At 56.1% G+C, this 15,612-nt stretch overlaps 5 protein-coding genes across 5 annotated transcripts; 3 read left to right on the forward strand and 2 right to left on the reverse strand.

Moving 5' to 3' along the window:
* Positions 1 to 895: 895 nt before the first annotated feature.
* QBC33DRAFT_12092 (Glucanosyltransferase-domain-containing protein) lies at positions 896 to 2,679 on the forward strand. Its single transcript, XM_060421985.1, has 3 exons — positions 896 to 1,291; positions 1,360 to 1,547; positions 1,602 to 2,679. Exons 1-3 carry the CDS (start codon positions 1,084 to 1,086, stop codon positions 2,553 to 2,555), a joined length of 1,350 nt encoding a protein of 449 aa, XP_060288688.1. The 5' UTR covers positions 896 to 1,083; the 3' UTR covers positions 2,556 to 2,679.
* A 2,584-nt stretch (positions 2,680 to 5,263) lies between these two features.
* QBC33DRAFT_12119 (uncharacterized protein) lies at positions 5,264 to 7,128 on the forward strand. Its single transcript, XM_060421987.1, has 3 exons — positions 5,264 to 5,542; positions 5,600 to 5,990; positions 6,051 to 7,128. Exons 1-3 carry the CDS (start codon positions 5,435 to 5,437, stop codon positions 6,938 to 6,940), a joined length of 1,389 nt encoding a protein of 462 aa, XP_060288689.1. The 5' UTR covers positions 5,264 to 5,434; the 3' UTR covers positions 6,941 to 7,128.
* Positions 7,129 to 7,146: 18 nt separating this feature from the next.
* Positions 7,147 to 9,345, reverse strand: QBC33DRAFT_521381 (U3 small nucleolar RNA associated protein). Its single transcript, XM_060426453.1, has 8 exons — positions 9,248 to 9,345; positions 9,043 to 9,187; positions 8,845 to 8,972; positions 8,321 to 8,790; positions 8,139 to 8,257; positions 7,959 to 8,077; positions 7,824 to 7,889; positions 7,147 to 7,762 (listed from the first exon to the last, which is right to left on the reverse strand). The coding sequence occupies exons 1-8, from the start codon at positions 9,248 to 9,250 to the stop codon at positions 7,475 to 7,477; spliced, it is 1,338 nt and encodes a 445-aa protein (XP_060288690.1). The 5' UTR covers positions 9,251 to 9,345; the 3' UTR covers positions 7,147 to 7,474.
* Positions 9,346 to 9,509: 164 nt separating this feature from the next.
* QBC33DRAFT_521384 (PCI domain-containing protein) lies at positions 9,510 to 11,342 on the forward strand. The gene is made up of 3 exons (XM_060426454.1): positions 9,510 to 9,828; positions 9,885 to 9,967; positions 10,030 to 11,342. Exons 1-3 carry the CDS (start codon positions 9,644 to 9,646, stop codon positions 11,034 to 11,036), a joined length of 1,275 nt encoding a protein of 424 aa, XP_060288691.1. The 5' UTR covers positions 9,510 to 9,643; the 3' UTR covers positions 11,037 to 11,342.
* QBC33DRAFT_583307 (uncharacterized protein) lies at positions 11,196 to 15,609 on the reverse strand (the record flags this gene model as incomplete). Its single annotated transcript, XM_060431375.1, has 2 exons — positions 11,196 to 14,798; positions 14,868 to 15,609. The coding sequence occupies 2 exons, from the start codon at positions 15,607 to 15,609 to the stop codon at positions 11,350 to 11,352; spliced, it is 4,191 nt and encodes a 1,396-aa protein (XP_060288692.1). The 3' UTR covers positions 11,196 to 11,349.
* Between the last annotated feature and the right edge of the window lie 3 nt (positions 15,610 to 15,612).

Below are 15,612 nucleotides of genomic sequence, written 5' to 3' on the forward strand. Positions count from 1 at the left end.
ACTCTTAAAGCACACACTAGAGCGGGAATGCAAGGGACTGACTCGTTCCTAAGCGACTCGTTAGATTGCTATAAGTAAACATGGAGGAATTTTGTGTTGTATAAAGGTCTTTTTGTCCAACCTGGACAACCTATAGATCAGCTGCGGTTTGACTCGGGACTCGCGAGGTACGAGGTGTTCGGTGGCTGGGCGGGACCCTGCTGAGATGCCTTACGAGAATGTACAGTACCTACATTCGTTAAATGAATCTGGTATACCACCTACAGTAGGGGTACTCGGGCTAGCTCTGGCTAATTGACAGTACACTCCCCCAAGTACCACCGCCGGGCTCGTAACCGGGTCCCAATCTTCGAGTTTCTCAGAAATCACCAATCAAGTTTTCAGCGTTTGCCCGGTTCGAGTTGGCACTTTGGGAGGGTGATCTGGATTTAACCCCCCGGTGACGCAACTCATGCAGCCAATCAAGCCCCGATCAAGCCACACCACCACACATACACCACCAGTCTGCACTAGTAAATCTACATGGGAGTTGGCGACTGCAACTTCCTGCAGCAACACGCTAGAACAGGGGAAATTCACTGCGAAGCTATGGATTAGTGTGCATGCATGCGGATTCGCCCCCTGCCCGTTTCCAAGCTTCCCGTTGTGGAGGAGTTGGCCAAGGAAAGTAAAAACAGGTAATTTTACCATTGTCAATCGCCTCTAGCCTGAAGCTTGGAGGATTCTTCTTGTACGGCGCAGTCCCCCCAACCCGTCTGGTGCCTGGAGCTTCCACGGGATCCTTCGTTTTTCCATCGACATCGCGGCAGCTTCAACGTAGTCGAACAACCCGTGACGGATGCCCAGATTGCTTCTGCTCTCGCAATAGGCACTGAAGAAACCTTCGTTTACATAGGGGAAAGTCGGAGAAGCTCATTCACTTAGCTCCAGCTCCAGTTCCCTCTCGCGCTCGCTTTCTTCTTCCTAGAAGGACATTTCCAGTCGCTCTTGTGATCTCGCCCGCAACCCCCAGTTGCCTCGCCCTCGACTCGACTCGACGCGTCGCCTATCACTCCGGTCCACAATCGCCCAGACACCAGGACGATGAAGCTTTCTTGGCTGGCCGGGTCGTTGCTCGGCGCCATCCCGACCCTCGCTATCCCGACCATCACAGCTGTTGGGAACAAGTTCTTCACGAGCGAAGGCGATCAGTTCTTTCTGAAAGGTACCCTACCTTCCTATGAGTTCTGCCCGCAGTCGCAAGCTCGAGATTCTAACTTTTGCACAGGAATTGCATACCAATTGAGACCAGGTTGGTCCCCCAAAACCCTATGTCTCACGTTTCACCGCCTTCGTGCATGTCTGACTTTCGTGGAACAGATGACCCACTCATTGACACCGAGCAGTGCGCCCGGGATGCTGCACTCATGAAGACCCTGGGCGCCAATGCTATCCGCGTGTACCACGTCGACGCCAAAGCAGACCACTCGGGCTGCATGTCCGAGTTTGCCAAGGCTGGCATATACGCTCTGATAGACATGGATACCTTCAACACATATATCCTGCCGGTACGTGCTGCTTCTTTCGTCGCCTCTTCCAGCCTACTAACCCGCAGCTTATAGAACAATCCGTGGTGGAACGAGACGCAATACAAGGCCTACGCCGCGGTCATGGATGCCTTCTCTGATTTCGACAACACTCTCGGCTTCTTCGTTGGCAACGAGATCATTGCTATCTCGAACCAATCAACGGCCGCACCCTTCATCAAGGCGGCATCTCGCGACTTGAAGGCCTACCGTGACAAAAAGGGGTACCGCAAGTTCCCCGTTGGCTACTCCGCCACTGATATTGCCGAGCTGCGGCCTATGCTCCAGGACTACCTCACGTGCGGAGGAAACCCGGCCGACAACGTTGACTTCTTTGCGCTCAACTCGTACGAGTGGTGCGATCCGGCAGACTACCTAAACTCAGGTTATCAGAACCTGCAGTCTATGGCCGTGGACTTCCCTGTTCCCATCTTCTTCTCAGAAACTGGCTGCAACGTCCCTGGACCCAGGCTTTTCGACGATCAGGCCGCCATCTTTGGCCCTGAGATGGTGAATGACTGGAGTGGCTCCATCATCTACGAATGGATCGAGGAAGCAAATAACTACGGCCTGATTTCGTACGGCCCCGCGCTCAATCCCACGGCCGTCGGCGAGGATATCGACGACGGCTTCACCCGAAAGGGCACACCGCTCCCGGTTTCCCCCGACTTCAACAACCTCAAGTCCCAGTGGGCAAAGATCACCCCCACGGGTGTTGCCAGCTCCGAGTACACCCCAAAGGTCTCGACACGAAAGTGCCCAGCCTCGACTTCGGGCGGCTGGCTCCTCGACGGAAACGTCGCGCTACCGACCATCGGTGAGACCTTCAGCGGCTCCTTCTCCTCCGCCCCCACCGCCGCACCCTCGAAGACGGGCGGGACCGCAGCGTCGCCGTCCTCGACCAAGAATCCCGCCCCCGCGAACAAGGAGATCGCCGGCATGAGCGCCGGCCTCGTCGGCGTCATGCTCTTCTTCACGTTTTGGCTGTGAGGCTCTCGCAGCTCCTCCTAATGATATACCCCCTTGAAAGAAGTCTTATGAGAGATATTCCCCCGTTTACGAATTTGAGTTTTATACCGGACGGGGGCTTGCATGTTTTAGTGGGCGGAACTTTGGGCATTGCTTTCTTGATCGCGTCTTCGCATACACACCATACCGCCACAGCGAGGCATGTTACATGGCGTTTGAGTTTTCTCTCTTCCTGGGAATAGAGCCCCCTTTTTATTCGTTGTGGAGGAATGGGAAACGCAGAGGCTGGCATGCACATAAGATACGAGCCTTGGGCTGACATTTTGCGGGGATTATTGGTTGCTGGCCAATGTTACGTGGGAAATGGTTTACGAACGAGTATTCATGTGGAACAAATGGGGTCGTGTTCCCCAGCCGGTGGTCCGTATTTAGGGAAGAGTCGTTGATTTGCCAAGTAACTTGGGCATAGGGGGATCATGGTTATTTGTCATGATGAGGGAAGGTTGAAGTGTACACAAATCATCCTGCATCTAGTTTCCTAGGCAATGCCGAGAAAGTCGGTTAACTTGTAGAGTAGAACGGCTGATTTGATATGATATTTAGAGCCCTTGATCGAGCATTTCGGGCCCCTTGACCCATGGAATAACCTGGCTCGGTTCGAATGTTTCAAGCCAGTCTGGGAGAGTGATGTTCTACGATAGGCCTACCTGCTCAGCAGGTCTGAAGCCCTGACGGTGGGCGGGCGACTGGAATCAACTCTGGGACCAGCGGTTCCAGCTGATCTCGAGACCTGAGTCAATGTGACGATGATCGGTTTTATCTGTAGAGCCGGACCGCGTTGAGTCCTCCTCGATTGATCCTGGGATTCTCACCTAACATAACACTCCAAGTATGGTACCAACGGCAACCAGCCGCTCTGCCCAGACTACCATCGTGACTGTTCCCTGGCAGCTGTTTATGGTTCTAGTTAGCGTTGCGGCTCGGCCCCTTGGCCCCCATAATACCCGCTCGTGGCTATATACGAGTGGCCGGGTTCGTGGGCTCAGCGCTCAGGGGTCATCGGAGGCTGAAGTCGGTGACCGGGTAGGAAGGACTGGGCTTATATTGCCGGCAGGAAGACACGTCAATACTTGTATGTGGCCACTTGGCCGAGCCTGGTGTATCCCCGTTGCGATGGGAATGCAATGATTTGTGTGGGCAGGAGTAGAAGATAGACTGGTATGTTGAGAGGGAGAGATCCTCCACGTACTCGTTCCATGAGGGGCGACCATGCGGTAACCTCCATGGCAACGTGGACGCAGCTTAACTCAAAATGCAAATCTTTTTAGCCGCATATCAAACGAGATCGGTTTACTTGGTTGAAGCAAAAACAGAAAACAAGAACAACCTTCCTGTTGGCTACAACGGGTTGCCGGGCTCTTTATTGTTTTGCTTGTTTTGCTGCGATGTACGGCCCCTTTGTCACGGACGGACGATCTGAAACGCTTAGATTGAAGCACATCACATTGTCAAATTCTCAAGTTTGGGAGGGAAACCGGCGAATGATTCGTGCTCTTCCCATTAGCAAGCGCTATTCTCTTCTTTCATCCAGCCCTCTTGCACGGGGAAGATCGCGCGTCAACCATTCTTATTAAAAAGGGGGTTTCACAATGTTCAGCTCCATCAACATCGGCTGCTTGGGGATGAGCATAGAATCGAAAGATCTACGGATCGTAGTGTCGATGAAGCACTCACGCATGGGATGGACTCCGATGGGGGACCTGGGACCGACTTTCTGGGCCTCTGATGTCCGACCCACGAGGACAGTATCCAACCGCCAGAAAGGTGACCCATGTCACGGATGTCACGGGCCTTCCCGGGGTGTCAAGTTGTTCAGTCAACAACTCCCGACACTACACGCTAGAATCCAAAACCATCTCTCGTACACACCTTGACATCGTCGTCTTGAAGGTCTCAGAGACATTTGTTTTTTCTTTTTAACCGTCGACTGTTGCCTTAACAGCTCTTCTGCCCTTTGTTTTCATGCCGAGGCGTTGGCTCTTATATTATTGTCCGATGTGTTCCTAAGCCTCCACCTACTGATCTGAAACGCGAAGCTCGCATCCAGGCCCATAATGCCGGCTTGCTCCCCCGGGAACGCAGCAATCGTGGCCCGGATCTGGGAGCGCCCATCTCTGTGATTCTCCCTGGGGTTGTTAGCCTGTTAGACTTCCTCTTTTGGGCGAACAGCTATCGGCCAACACACTCCGACACTCGCTTGGCCACAGTTCCACCCTTTATGGTTCTTCATGAACCAGCCACACCAACATGGGCTTGAAACCCCCAAGCGAAGCTCCTGCGTGTGTACTCAACAGAGCTGCCCAATACGGGAGCATGGAAGGCATGAACAACCCCCCGGTTACCACAACTACATTTTCCACGGCATGCGATCACGACCATGTCTCGTCTCGTACCGCCCCCCGGGCATGTTTACGATGCTAACTAACGCTGATTCTACCGTGGTTGCGATTGGTTCACAAGACCAACTACCTTCTCCCGCTCTTGTTTCCACGTTCTAGCGTATATCTGAGATACATGCGAGACGCCTGGCAACCATGGGTTGTAGCTATCGCCTTGCCGACCCGTTGGCAGTCTTATTCCTGGTAACTATGATCGACTCATAGCCTTGTTTTGTGTCTGGGAGCAAGGAAGCTTGATCGTCGCACTCTGCGCGAGATCATATCAACAGTCCTTTCCCAGGTCCCTTCCTGTTACATTGTATTTAATCCTGTCACCCTGCCGAAAAAGCCTCATCTCCAAGACGTAGATGTAAGACGTAACGCCATCGTCGAACCGGACAAAGCCACACAGTTCCTGCCGTCTGTCTTCACTACGCTTGTCCTACGCAGTAGACCTGCCCCATGTCGGACGTCGAGACTGCTCTCCAGCTGGAGAAGGCGAAAGCCTCACAGGGGAAAATTCCCGCTGGCCTCTCGTTCGACAAGCTAGTGAAGAACCAGACACTATCTGTAAGCACGAAGCTCGCAAGTCCAATATGAGTGCGAATTGCTCACAATGCCTCGCAGCCGTTCTCCCTGAATGATTTTATGGACTATCTGTTCTACGTGGAGCACAGCGCCGAGCCGTTACAGTTCTTCCTCTGGTATTGTGACTACGTCCAGCGATGGAGCAATCTGTTACCCAGACAGAAGGCCCTCGCGCCCATCTGGGATCCCGAGACCGCTTCGGAGCCCCGTTCGCGATACATCACATACAGCCACAAGAGAGCGAGGAGCGAGAAGATGAACAAGATCATCTCCATCATGGAGATGGCGAATAGCGACCAGGGATCCGAGACAGACGAGACCTACAGCCACACAAGAGACGGGTCTTCTACCTCGAAAGTCTCGAGGGCACGCACATCTTCCGGGTCTTCAATAATGAGTCCCACTGACTGTAAGGATGACTGGCAACCATGTAAGTGCTCATGTTAAAGTTTGTCACCCAGACCGAGCTCAAATGCTGACTTCCTCCCAGTCACCGTGCAGCCCTTCCGAGACGAGGTGAGCCGCATCGCAAGACACTACATCGCCGAGTCCGGGCCCCGGCGGCTCAATCTTGTCCAGCAAGACCGGGAGCGCTGCCTCCACGCAGTTCAGCACACCACCCACCCCTCGGCCCTCCTACCCGCCTTCGTCGTGGCCGAGGCCATGCTCAAGGGCCAATCGCACCCCAACTTTGTGCGCTGGAGCATGTCCAACAGCAACCGGCCCCGCGTTATCTTCCTCCGCGTCGTCGGCCTCGCCTTCATCGCCCTCGGCCTGGGCCTCGACGTCTTCCTCATACTGTCCGGGCTCAACCACTTCCTCCGCATCCTCTGCATCGCGCTCCTCTGGCCGGGCCTCACCGTCGCCATCTCCGCCTTCCGCGGTATATCCATCCTCCTCCACCTCAAGAACGTCCGCCACCTGCGGCCGTGGGAGCAATTCGGCGACCTAGAGCACCACACCGACTACGACCGCAAGGACGTGGAACCGCCGTGGCCCGCCCCCGCCGACGACAACGACCCGCACCCGCACCCGCCGCCGCCAGTAGCCGGCGGCGGCGGCGCCGCGTACCGGCAGCACTCGCGCAAGGACACGAGCTCCAGCGTCGGCAGCGCCTTCAGCCGGATCGACCCGCTGCGCAAGTCGAGCCTGCAGACGTTCGGCCCCGGAAACGACCCGGGCTCGGAGCCGTGGGTGGGCCGGTACGCGGCCAAGCCGCTGCGGGAGCGCGTCTTCGAGGCCGCCACGCCTGTGCAGAACCAGAGCCTGCAGCTGCTGCGCGACAGGGCCGTCTTCCTCGCCGTCCTGTGGGGCGGCTTGGTGTCGTCAGCCGTGGCTGTCGCGTCGCTCTTCGTGCCCTCGGAGGGGCTTTTCTTGTGAGGTCGACGTTCAAAAGGGGGGGTTGCTTGCTGGAAAGGCATTTTTTTTCCTTCTTTCTCGCCCTTCTGGGAAGGCCTCTTTTTGATTGCTCTTCTTCATCTTGTATATACTTAAAACCCAGTGCTCCGATTTTGGTGGCCGATTTGGCGGCGAAGGGTGAGACGGGAACCAAGTGTTGATCATCCCGTACCAGTCTCTACCTGCGGGCTGCTTGTATTTTTTACGTCGTGTCTCGCAGCAGGAGGACTAACTCTGGCTGGAGACTGGCTCTTCTAGTTAGCAAGCTGCTTACGAACGAAATGAGTGACGAGCCTTTTGACGTGACCAGAAGAGCCGTTATCAGAACAAACTAGGTGTGCAAAGCTCCGCGATCCAACTATCCTTGAAGGTCTTGAGTTTGCTCGATTTTCCCTACACTAACTAGTCTCTCTGACCCCCCGAAAACGCCTTGCAATGCAGCAACTACGCCGTAAGCAACAAAACAAGCAGCCCGGGGACAATGAATAACAAGTAGCCTTGTTACCTGGGCAAACCCTACTTCTGCCTTGCCAAGACCATCTTCTCCCTCTCGCTCTTCCGCTTCTCGAACTGCTTCTTGGTGTGCTTCCGCTCGTTCTCCTCCTTCCTCTTGATCGCCGCGAGCTCCTCGTTCTTGATCTGCTGCGCCTTCTTGACCACCGTGGGAATGTGCCTGTGACGCTTGATCCGCCTGATCTCGGGCATGTGCCCGAACCGCTCCGACAGGGCCTCGTTGTACTCGAGGGCTTGGCGTTGGCGGGCGGACTTGATCCCCTGCCTCTCGGATGCGTTTGCGCGCCATAGCTATTTCAGATATCGTTAGCTAAGTGTTTAGGAGAACTGATCTGGGGGTTGGTGGACTTACCCTGATGTTCCCGTCCTGAGACCCCGTCAGGATGTACTTAGAGTCGGGGGTCCATTTAGAGCAGAACTATTTCAACCAGTGTTAGCAAATCGAGGCTTTCATCTAACAAGACCAAGAAATATGGGATGTACATACAACTCGTTGCATACGCTTTGTATGGTAAATGTCACGAGAATGCCCCTTATCGCGGTTCCACAAGCGGATTGTCCTGTCGTATGATGCAGAGACTAGCTCCTCTCCGGTAGGCGAGAACTCTGCACAGGCCTGAATTAGTATATGAGCTCCCGACGTCGAGAGGACATGAGATATACGCACCAACATCCATCACAGCTGCCACATGATCCTTCAGGACGTTCAGTGCCCTGTCGAATTTCCTCATGTCGAAGATATAGATATTGTGGTCTTCATTTGCAACTGCCAAGTTCATCGCCTCCCTTTTGAAAAGGTATGAGTCAGAGTCGTCCCTTTGAATGAGGCCGAGGCTGGGAGAGACTTACATGGGGTTAAAGACGATTTTATTCGAACTGAAATTGAGGACAGTCTTCAATATAGGCGTCGATGTACGTAAATCGTACAGCACTATGGACCGATCTGTTGCGACTGAGCCCAATATCGACGTCTCAACCTGGTTGAAACATACGTCGGTAATCGAGTCTGTCGAGGAGGGCCACTGGATGACCTCGGGAGCAGCGGTGTGTCGTTCGAGGTCATAGATGGATATGACCTCCGAGGCAGCCGCAAATGCATTCCGAGAACGGTGATGCGATACGGAATTAAAAGCGTTCGACCCGAGCCACGTAGAGATCGGGACCGAATCATTCTCCGTGTTGTATGGGTCGAAGAGCTTGATTGATCGATCCGCTGCGCACGTGAGCAGTTTGCTGTCTTTCGTCCAGGTCATACCCTTGACCAAGTTCTCGTGGGCGGTCGTATTCCAGATTTGTTCTCTAGTACTCAGATCCCATACCTAAGTCTCGTCAGCAATCTTGTCTAGACCTCAAGAACATGGACTCCTTCATACTTTGACGACACCATCTGCGGAACCGCTTGCGAAGCGTTGCAGAGAACTGGGGTCCTTTGCCATGCTTTGAATGCCTTCAACATGTCCACGGCCCAGCTGGCACAGGAATGGCGCAGCGAACATCCGCTCTGTTCTCGAGTCAGCAACGAGGAACCGACTGCAGAGACCGCATTGGAATCCTAAGCAGGTCCGACATACCCAATTTGACAGCATTTAGGGCCCTCTTGTATTCTCTAGCTCTCTCAAAGGGGTGGAGTTTTGGATCGAGGTTACGAGGCAGTTTTGGAGCATCGGAGCCAGGCGGCTGCTGCGCGAGCGCCGATCGAGATAGAGCCTTGATCTTCTGTAGATGGGTTAGCGCTGCAAAGGCGAGTAGGAAGTCAGCTAGACAAGGCAAACATACCATCGTTGCTTATAAGAGTAAATCAAGGGATTGTATAGGGTTTGCACCCAGGTTTCCATGCAAAGATCTCCCTATAATCTTCGTTGTCCTAGTAAAACTATACCATTTGAATGAACGAGGTTGGCGGGGCTGCACAAGGAACTTTTAGGCGGTGAGATACATACTGCCACATTTTATCAGCCACAGTACGCCACAGTAGTGGAGCCCGGGCTACGTCGCGCTCATGGCAACCTGGACCCGTCTGGAGCCTTCATTGAGAGAGGCTGAAGCTTTACCTACCTAGATCACCATCAACCTCAACCTTTGCAGACGCCGACGAATTATCCGACTACGGGCCTATAATTCAAAAAGCAAAAACTTTAAAAAGGCATATCTCGATACATAATAGGTGCAGCTATGGCCCAAGGCGATTCGGAGCGGTTGAGGGAGGCACAGAAAGCAGCGTCGTCGAACAATCCTTCGGGGGCCGAGCAAATCTACAAGGAGATCATCTCAAAACCTCCATCTGTGACATCCGATGCGGCTGTCAAGGAATATGAAACTGCATTGATCAGCTTGGGGGAGCTGTATCGGGATCAGAAGTGAGCTGACTGAGCGGGCGGGTGCGCCTAAACAGTCCTTAACTAATGCGACATAGGAATTCCAAGGAGCTGGTCGACCTCGTCACAAGGAGCAGGACCGTCCTCTCGTCCTTCGCGAAGGCTAAGACCGCAAAGCTGGGTAAGTTTGGGACACTCACTGGGGCAGACTTGGCGACTCGACTAACATCGCCCTTTCTCCAGTTCGCCAGCTTCTCGACCTCTTCCAAGACATCCCAGACACCATCGACATCCAGATCTCCGTCACCAAGTCATGTATAGAGTGGGCAACATCAGAGCGCCGAGGTTTCCTCCGACAGAACCTCGAGACACGCCTCGTGGCGCTTTACATGGCAAAGCGATCCTACTACGACGCCCTGACGCTGATCAACGGCCTTCTTCGCGAGCTCAAGAGGCTGGACGATAAGCTCGTCCTGGTGGAGGTCCAACTGCTCGAATCCAGGGTCTACCACGCGCTGGGAAACATCGCCAAGGCCCGGGCGGCGCTGACGAGCGCGCGGACGAGCGCGGCGTCGGTGTACACGCCGCCGCTGCTGCAGGCCAACCTGGACATGCAGAGCGGCATGCTCCACGCCGAGGACAAGGACTTCAACACGGCGTACAGCTACTTCATCGAGGCGCTGGACGGCTACCACTCGCAGGACGAGCCGCAGCGGGCGCAGACGGCGCTGCAGTACATGCTGCTCTGCAAGATCATGCTCAACCTGGTCGACGACGTCAACCAGCTGATGACCTCCAAGCAGGCCATGAAGTACGCGGGCCAGTCCCTCGAGGCCATGAAGGCCATCGCGCGGGCCCACAGCAACCGCTCTCTCGAGGAGTACGAGCGGGCTCTGGCGGCCTATAAGACGGAGCTGAGCAGCGACGCCTTCATCCGCAACCACCTGATCCGGCTGTACGACACCATGCTGGAGCAGAACCTGATCAAGGTCATCGAGCCCTTCAGCCGCGTCGAGATCGCCCACATCGCCAAGATGGTCGGCCTCGACACCCAGCAGGTCGAGCGCAAGCTGTCGCAGATGATACTCGATAAGGTCATCATCGGCGTCCTCGATCAGGGCGCCGGCTGCCTGCTCATCTTCGACGAGACCCACCGCGACGAGGCCTACGACTCGGCCCTGACCACGATCGAGAAGCTGAGCAACGTCGTCGATGTCCTGTACACCAACCAGGCGTCGATGCTCGAGTAAGGGGTTATTGCTGAATGGGTGAGGACGAGAAGGGGGGCTGAGGTTTCGGGTCGCTGGGCTTTTTGGTTCGGGCCAGTGACGCTGTAATACTAGGACATAGAGATAGTGGCTCGATAAGAATAAAAACAGAAGGCGACACTCTTATTTGGTGGTATCTCTTTGCTACTGTTCAAGTAAAACCGACAATGACAAGTCCCCTCCCAAACGCCAGGCGATAACCTCCAACGGGAACGCCACGCAATCATTTTACAACATAATTTCAAGTCGCACACATTATACGTTGTATAATAAACCACAACATTACCACCTCACCTCAGCTCACCCCCCTCCGAGCAGGCACCTTCCCCCGCCGCCTCCTCTCCTCGCCCACCATGAGCGCGAACAGCCTCTTAGCCAGCACCGCCTCCTCCCACCCGCCGACCTCGGACCTGAACGCGTCCACCACGTCCAGGTGCCACTGCTCCAGCGCCATCGTCTCGCCCTGCGCGGCGACCGTCTTGCCCAGCAGTAGCGGCGGCGGCGGCGCCCCGCCCTTCTTGCCCGACGCCGCCGACGACGACGACAACCGCAACCGCCGCGGCGACGGCGCGTGCCGGAGCTGGAACTGCAGCGCCCCCGTCGTCCGCCGCTGCCGGAGGAGCTCGTCCAGCCGCAGCCAGTGGTCGCGCGTCCACTGGGTCTGCGACAGGCGCGCCGGGCGCTTGAGGGGCGCCGCCGCCGCGGGGGCGGTTGTTGCCTGGAAGAGGCCGCCGCCGGCCGGGGAGGAGGTCGTGCTGCTCCTGGGAGCTGCTGTGCTGTCGTCCTCCGGTTGGTTTTCCTTGTCCGCGTCGGCGGGCTCCGCCATGGCGACGGGTCTCTGTGCGCGCTTCTCCGGGGAGGTACTGCTCCGGCGCTCGGCACGGGCCTGGGCCTGGGCCAGGGGGGATAGGGTGCTGCTGGCGAACTCGACGACTCGGCCTGGGGTCTTGGGCTTGAGCGGGGAGCGAATGCAGGACTTGGTGGGCGACACGGTTTTGTCGGGGAGGGGGTTCAGCTGGGGCTCTAGGAAGCTGGATTCTTCGAAAGTCTCATCTCCCTCGTCGGCGTCTGATTCGATGAAGAGTTCGGGAGGGTTACTGAACGAGCCTAAGGGCTTCGTGTTCGAGACTGGGTTGAACAGCGAGTTTGTCGGCTGGCGAAGACGTGGGGTAAAGTTCCTCTTTTGCGGAACGTGACCGAATAGGGGTCGCTCCGGGGTGACAGGTGACGATGAATGCTCAACAGCCACCTCGTCCCTGCTAGGAAAGCGCCTGACGGGAGAAAAGAGATCAACCCGCGGCTGATTCCCAACACGTAGACCTTTTTGCGGGACCGAGGCGAGAGGGCCAACTCCCTGTGGCTGAGGCCGTGCCGTTTTAGATTGGCTGGCGAAAGGGGAGTTGGCCGTGGGCGGAGGAGGGAACTGCGTGGCTTGTGCCTGGGGTTGAGTTCTTGTATTACCGCGAGTTTCGGCAAACCTGAATAGGTTGACTCCAGGGGGCTGAACGTCGGGTATGAGAGCAGGGGATGAGAAGAACGTCGAGAGATCAACCTTCCTGGCTGCTGCGGCAGTTGGCTCATTCTTCTTAGGCTGAGCTGCTGCCTCGCGCTGACCTGGTTGTGACAGCATGCTGAATTCCTCAACCTCGATATTCTGGGCGTCGCCATTGCCATTGTCCTCCAGGCCCTTGTGCAACTCATCGCTGTATACCAGTCGCTTGCTGTTCTGTCTCCAGGGGCTTGGGAGCTTGCTTCTTCGAGGGGGGTTGAGGACTGGCGCCTGCGCGACTGCAGATTTGGGCCGCCCAGGGGTTGGACGCTGGGCCTCGACAGCCCAGATGTCTTCATCGTCCTCGGCCTGCTGCGCTTCATCGTCATCGTAGTCTCTCTCGCTCCCAAGGTCCCCTCCCATATCCATGTCCATGTCCATGTCCATGTCCATATCCATGTCTATGGCGGCAGGTTCGCTGGATCCTCTGCGTCCGCGAACAGTTGAGCTAATCGTTCCGGATATTTCACCGCCGTGAGATCTAGCGGGGCTGTCATTCGCTTGCCAATTCATCTCAGCCTCACTGGGCGGATCAGCTCTAGTAGAGCTTGTCATGCTGACAGCACGATCTGTTCCGCGATGCACACCACTACCGAGACTGAAGCCTGAAGGATGGAAGACGTCCAGTCCGGCAGAATTTGCCGCATCCGGACCAAAGGGGTCCTCCATCGCCGGCGCAGGTGCGCCTCGGGGCGAAAACATCTGAGCTCCTTGGGAAACTAGGTTCTTGATTTGGCTAAATGGGGCTAGAGCCTTCGACCAAGGTGTATTCGACGGTTGTGCAGATGAGGGCTGTTGCGTAGGGGCAGGGGCAGGGGCAGGGGACGGAGCCGACTGGGTTGCCGCAGGCGCAGCGACCGGAGACTGACTCGACTTGCTGACGGAACCCCTGAAAGGGCTCCCCAAGACGCTATTGCGGTTAGGAGGTGATGGAGGGTCCGACGTGACAAGCTGCAGTGCCCGACCCGCTCGGACAATAGGAGAGAGAGTTGGTCGGGGTGTGCTCTCAGTTGGGACGAGGCTCTTTGTTTGCACATCAATCTGCCCCATCCGAGGTGGTAGACGCGTGGATAGGGATTGCACCGCAGGGGTTTCGGACGAGTTATGTCTTGAATGTCGAGACATCGACTCGGAGCTGCCCCGACGCGAGAAGGCGAACACAGGTGGCGAAGAGCGCATTTCGGAATGTGCGAGGGACTTCGAGGAGACCTGATAACCCTTGTCTTTCTCGCCCTCGGACTCAACTGGAGATGGAGTCTCATCGGGAGTCAATAGTTTAGTCGACTCGGATTGGGGGTCGGAATGCGTCACCATAGATGGCCGCTCAACTGAAGGCTGAAGGACGTCCTCTGTGCCGTTCATGCCCTCCACCGCTACCCGCCTGGTAGGCCTTGGTGTTGCAGCTTCAAGCACATCTTCCGGTATTTCTGAGAAAGAGTCGTCGTATGCACTTGTGTCTTCCACTGCTCTTCTTGAATGTTGCGTTTCGATTCTTGCATTTCGGGGCGATTCGAGGCCATCTTCTCGTTGCAAAGACTTGAGCGCTACCTGCCGCCCGAGTGGCTGGAATTTTGACCTTCTTGGACTCCTGGACAACGCCCGGGGCGGCTTAGGTGGCGCGAACATTGAACTGCTTCCGGCCTCCAGGAAGCTCTTCATGGTAGCCGGCGCTGCGGCAGATGCTGCCGGGCCATCTTCCGCATCCTCTGCGGCATCGTTCTCGCGCTCATTAAGGCTCCGCCGCACGGATTCCAGTGTTCGGTTGATGATGAAGCTTGTCTCGTCGCCCATCTCCTGGGGTTCAGTGGCAACCATGCTCGAGTTGGGCTGCATGGATGGCAAAGAGCCGATTGATATCATGGTGAACTCCTCCCCTAACATGACCGTATCCTTATCTCCGTGACCCTGCGGTTCCTCGGCTGCAGACTCAGCTTCACTACCAGCGCCAGCGGGTACGAAGTCCACGCTGGTTTGGCTGAAGGCTTCATCGACTTCTGATCGACCATAATCAGATTGGGCATGTTCTGCTTCTCGCTGTCCAGGGGAGTCGATAAGCTGGCTTGAATGTTTGCGAGGCGATCGTCGGCGACCCACTGGAACAGGAGCATCTGATAAGGTGGCCATCCAGATGTCATCCGGGACAGCGCCGTCGTCAAAGTGTGCCGGCGGTAAGTTGTCAGCCACCGAGATACTATCTTCTATGCGAGCCACAGACGCGTTGTCTTCCTCGTCCAGGCCGTCGTCGGAGGCTGCGAGCGGGAGACTGCCGGCTACCGAGATGCTCTCTTCCGTGTGAGCGACGGACGCATTATCGTCCTCCGCGGCTTCCTCGGGAATTGCGTCCGCTGCCAGAACCTGGATCTCATCGGCGGTCATCGACCTCCGTCGTCGACCCCGCTTCTTAGGCAGCTCTACATGGTCAGCATCTCCTTTCGCGGGCGTCGCGGTTTTTCGCTTTGTCGTCTTCCGCGTCCTCGCACTCGCCTTCGGAGTAGCCTGGCTGTCCTCGACGTTTAAATCCGAAGTCAAGGCCTCCTCCATTTGAGCTTTTGTCCTTCGAGGCCGCCTGGGGGTAGTTCGAGTGGGGGTCGGTGCCCTCTTCCTCCTGGTTGTGGTGGCAGGAGTGCCGGTTTTTGGCAGTCTCGGCCGTCTCTTTGGAGTTGATCTGCCACTGGCTACACTGCCCTCGTCATCTGTAAGTCCCTTCAGGGGAATGGTGGTGGTTGTAGCCTGTTGCCTCCGCCGAATGGCCCTCTGCGGGGTTGGTGACTGAAAGAGACGCCGGTTGACATTTGCTGGGTTACTGTCGTCTGTTTCTACCGTGACGAGGATCTTTTGTGGGGAGAGCTCGTTCCCGACATCCAGAGTGAACTTCTGCTTTCGAGGAGAGGTGCCCATAGATAGAAACCCATGGGAGGATTGGCTTCGAGTTACTCGGCGAGTTGAAGGTGGTACCGAGTTCTCCATGGATGCGTTCAAAGGGTCCGGAGACGACATTATATCCATCAC

This window comes from Phialemonium atrogriseum (assembly GCF_030411735.1).
Source record: "Phialemonium atrogriseum strain 8032-3 unplaced genomic scaffold QBC33scaffold_1, whole genome shotgun sequence".
NCBI classification, from domain to species: domain Eukaryota; kingdom Fungi; phylum Ascomycota; class Sordariomycetes; order Cephalothecales; family Cephalothecaceae; genus Phialemonium; species Phialemonium atrogriseum.

Bases quoted from the DNA above. Each gene is read 5' to 3' on its own strand.
- QBC33DRAFT_12092 (XM_060421985.1), top strand. From the start codon at position 1,084: ATGAAGCTTTCTTGGCTGGCCGGGTCGTTGCTCGGCGCCATCCCGACC. The intron at 1,292-1,359 runs GTTGGTCCCCCA...TTCGTGGAACAG, and splicing joins TGCATACCAATTGAGACCAG to ATGACCCACTCATTGACACC. The intron at 1,548-1,601 runs GTACGTGCTGCT...CGCAGCTTATAG, and splicing joins TCAACACATATATCCTGCCG to AACAATCCGTGGTGGAACGA.
- QBC33DRAFT_12119 (XM_060421987.1), top strand. From the start codon at position 5,435: ATGTCGGACGTCGAGACTGCTCTCCAGCTGGAGAAGGCGAAAGCCTCA. The intron at 5,543-5,599 runs GTAAGCACGAAG...AATGCCTCGCAG, and splicing joins TGAAGAACCAGACACTATCT to CCGTTCTCCCTGAATGATTT. The intron at 5,991-6,050 runs GTAAGTGCTCAT...ACTTCCTCCCAG, and splicing joins TAAGGATGACTGGCAACCAT to TCACCGTGCAGCCCTTCCGA.
- QBC33DRAFT_521381 (XM_060426453.1), bottom strand. The intron at 7,890-7,958 runs GTATGTACATCC...TGGTTGAAATAG, and splicing joins CAAAGCGTATGCAACGAGTT to TTCTGCTCTAAATGGACCCC. The intron at 7,763-7,823 runs GTAAGTCCACCA...TATCTGAAATAG, and splicing joins CTCAGGACGGGAACATCAGG to CTATGGCGCGCAAACGCATC.
- QBC33DRAFT_521384 (XM_060426454.1), top strand. From the start codon at position 9,644: ATGGCCCAAGGCGATTCGGAGCGGTTGAGGGAGGCACAGAAAGCAGCG. The intron at 9,829-9,884 runs GTGAGCTGACTG...AATGCGACATAG, and splicing joins GAGCTGTATCGGGATCAGAA to GAATTCCAAGGAGCTGGTCG. The intron at 9,968-10,029 runs GTAAGTTTGGGA...CCCTTTCTCCAG, and splicing joins GGCTAAGACCGCAAAGCTGG to TTCGCCAGCTTCTCGACCTC.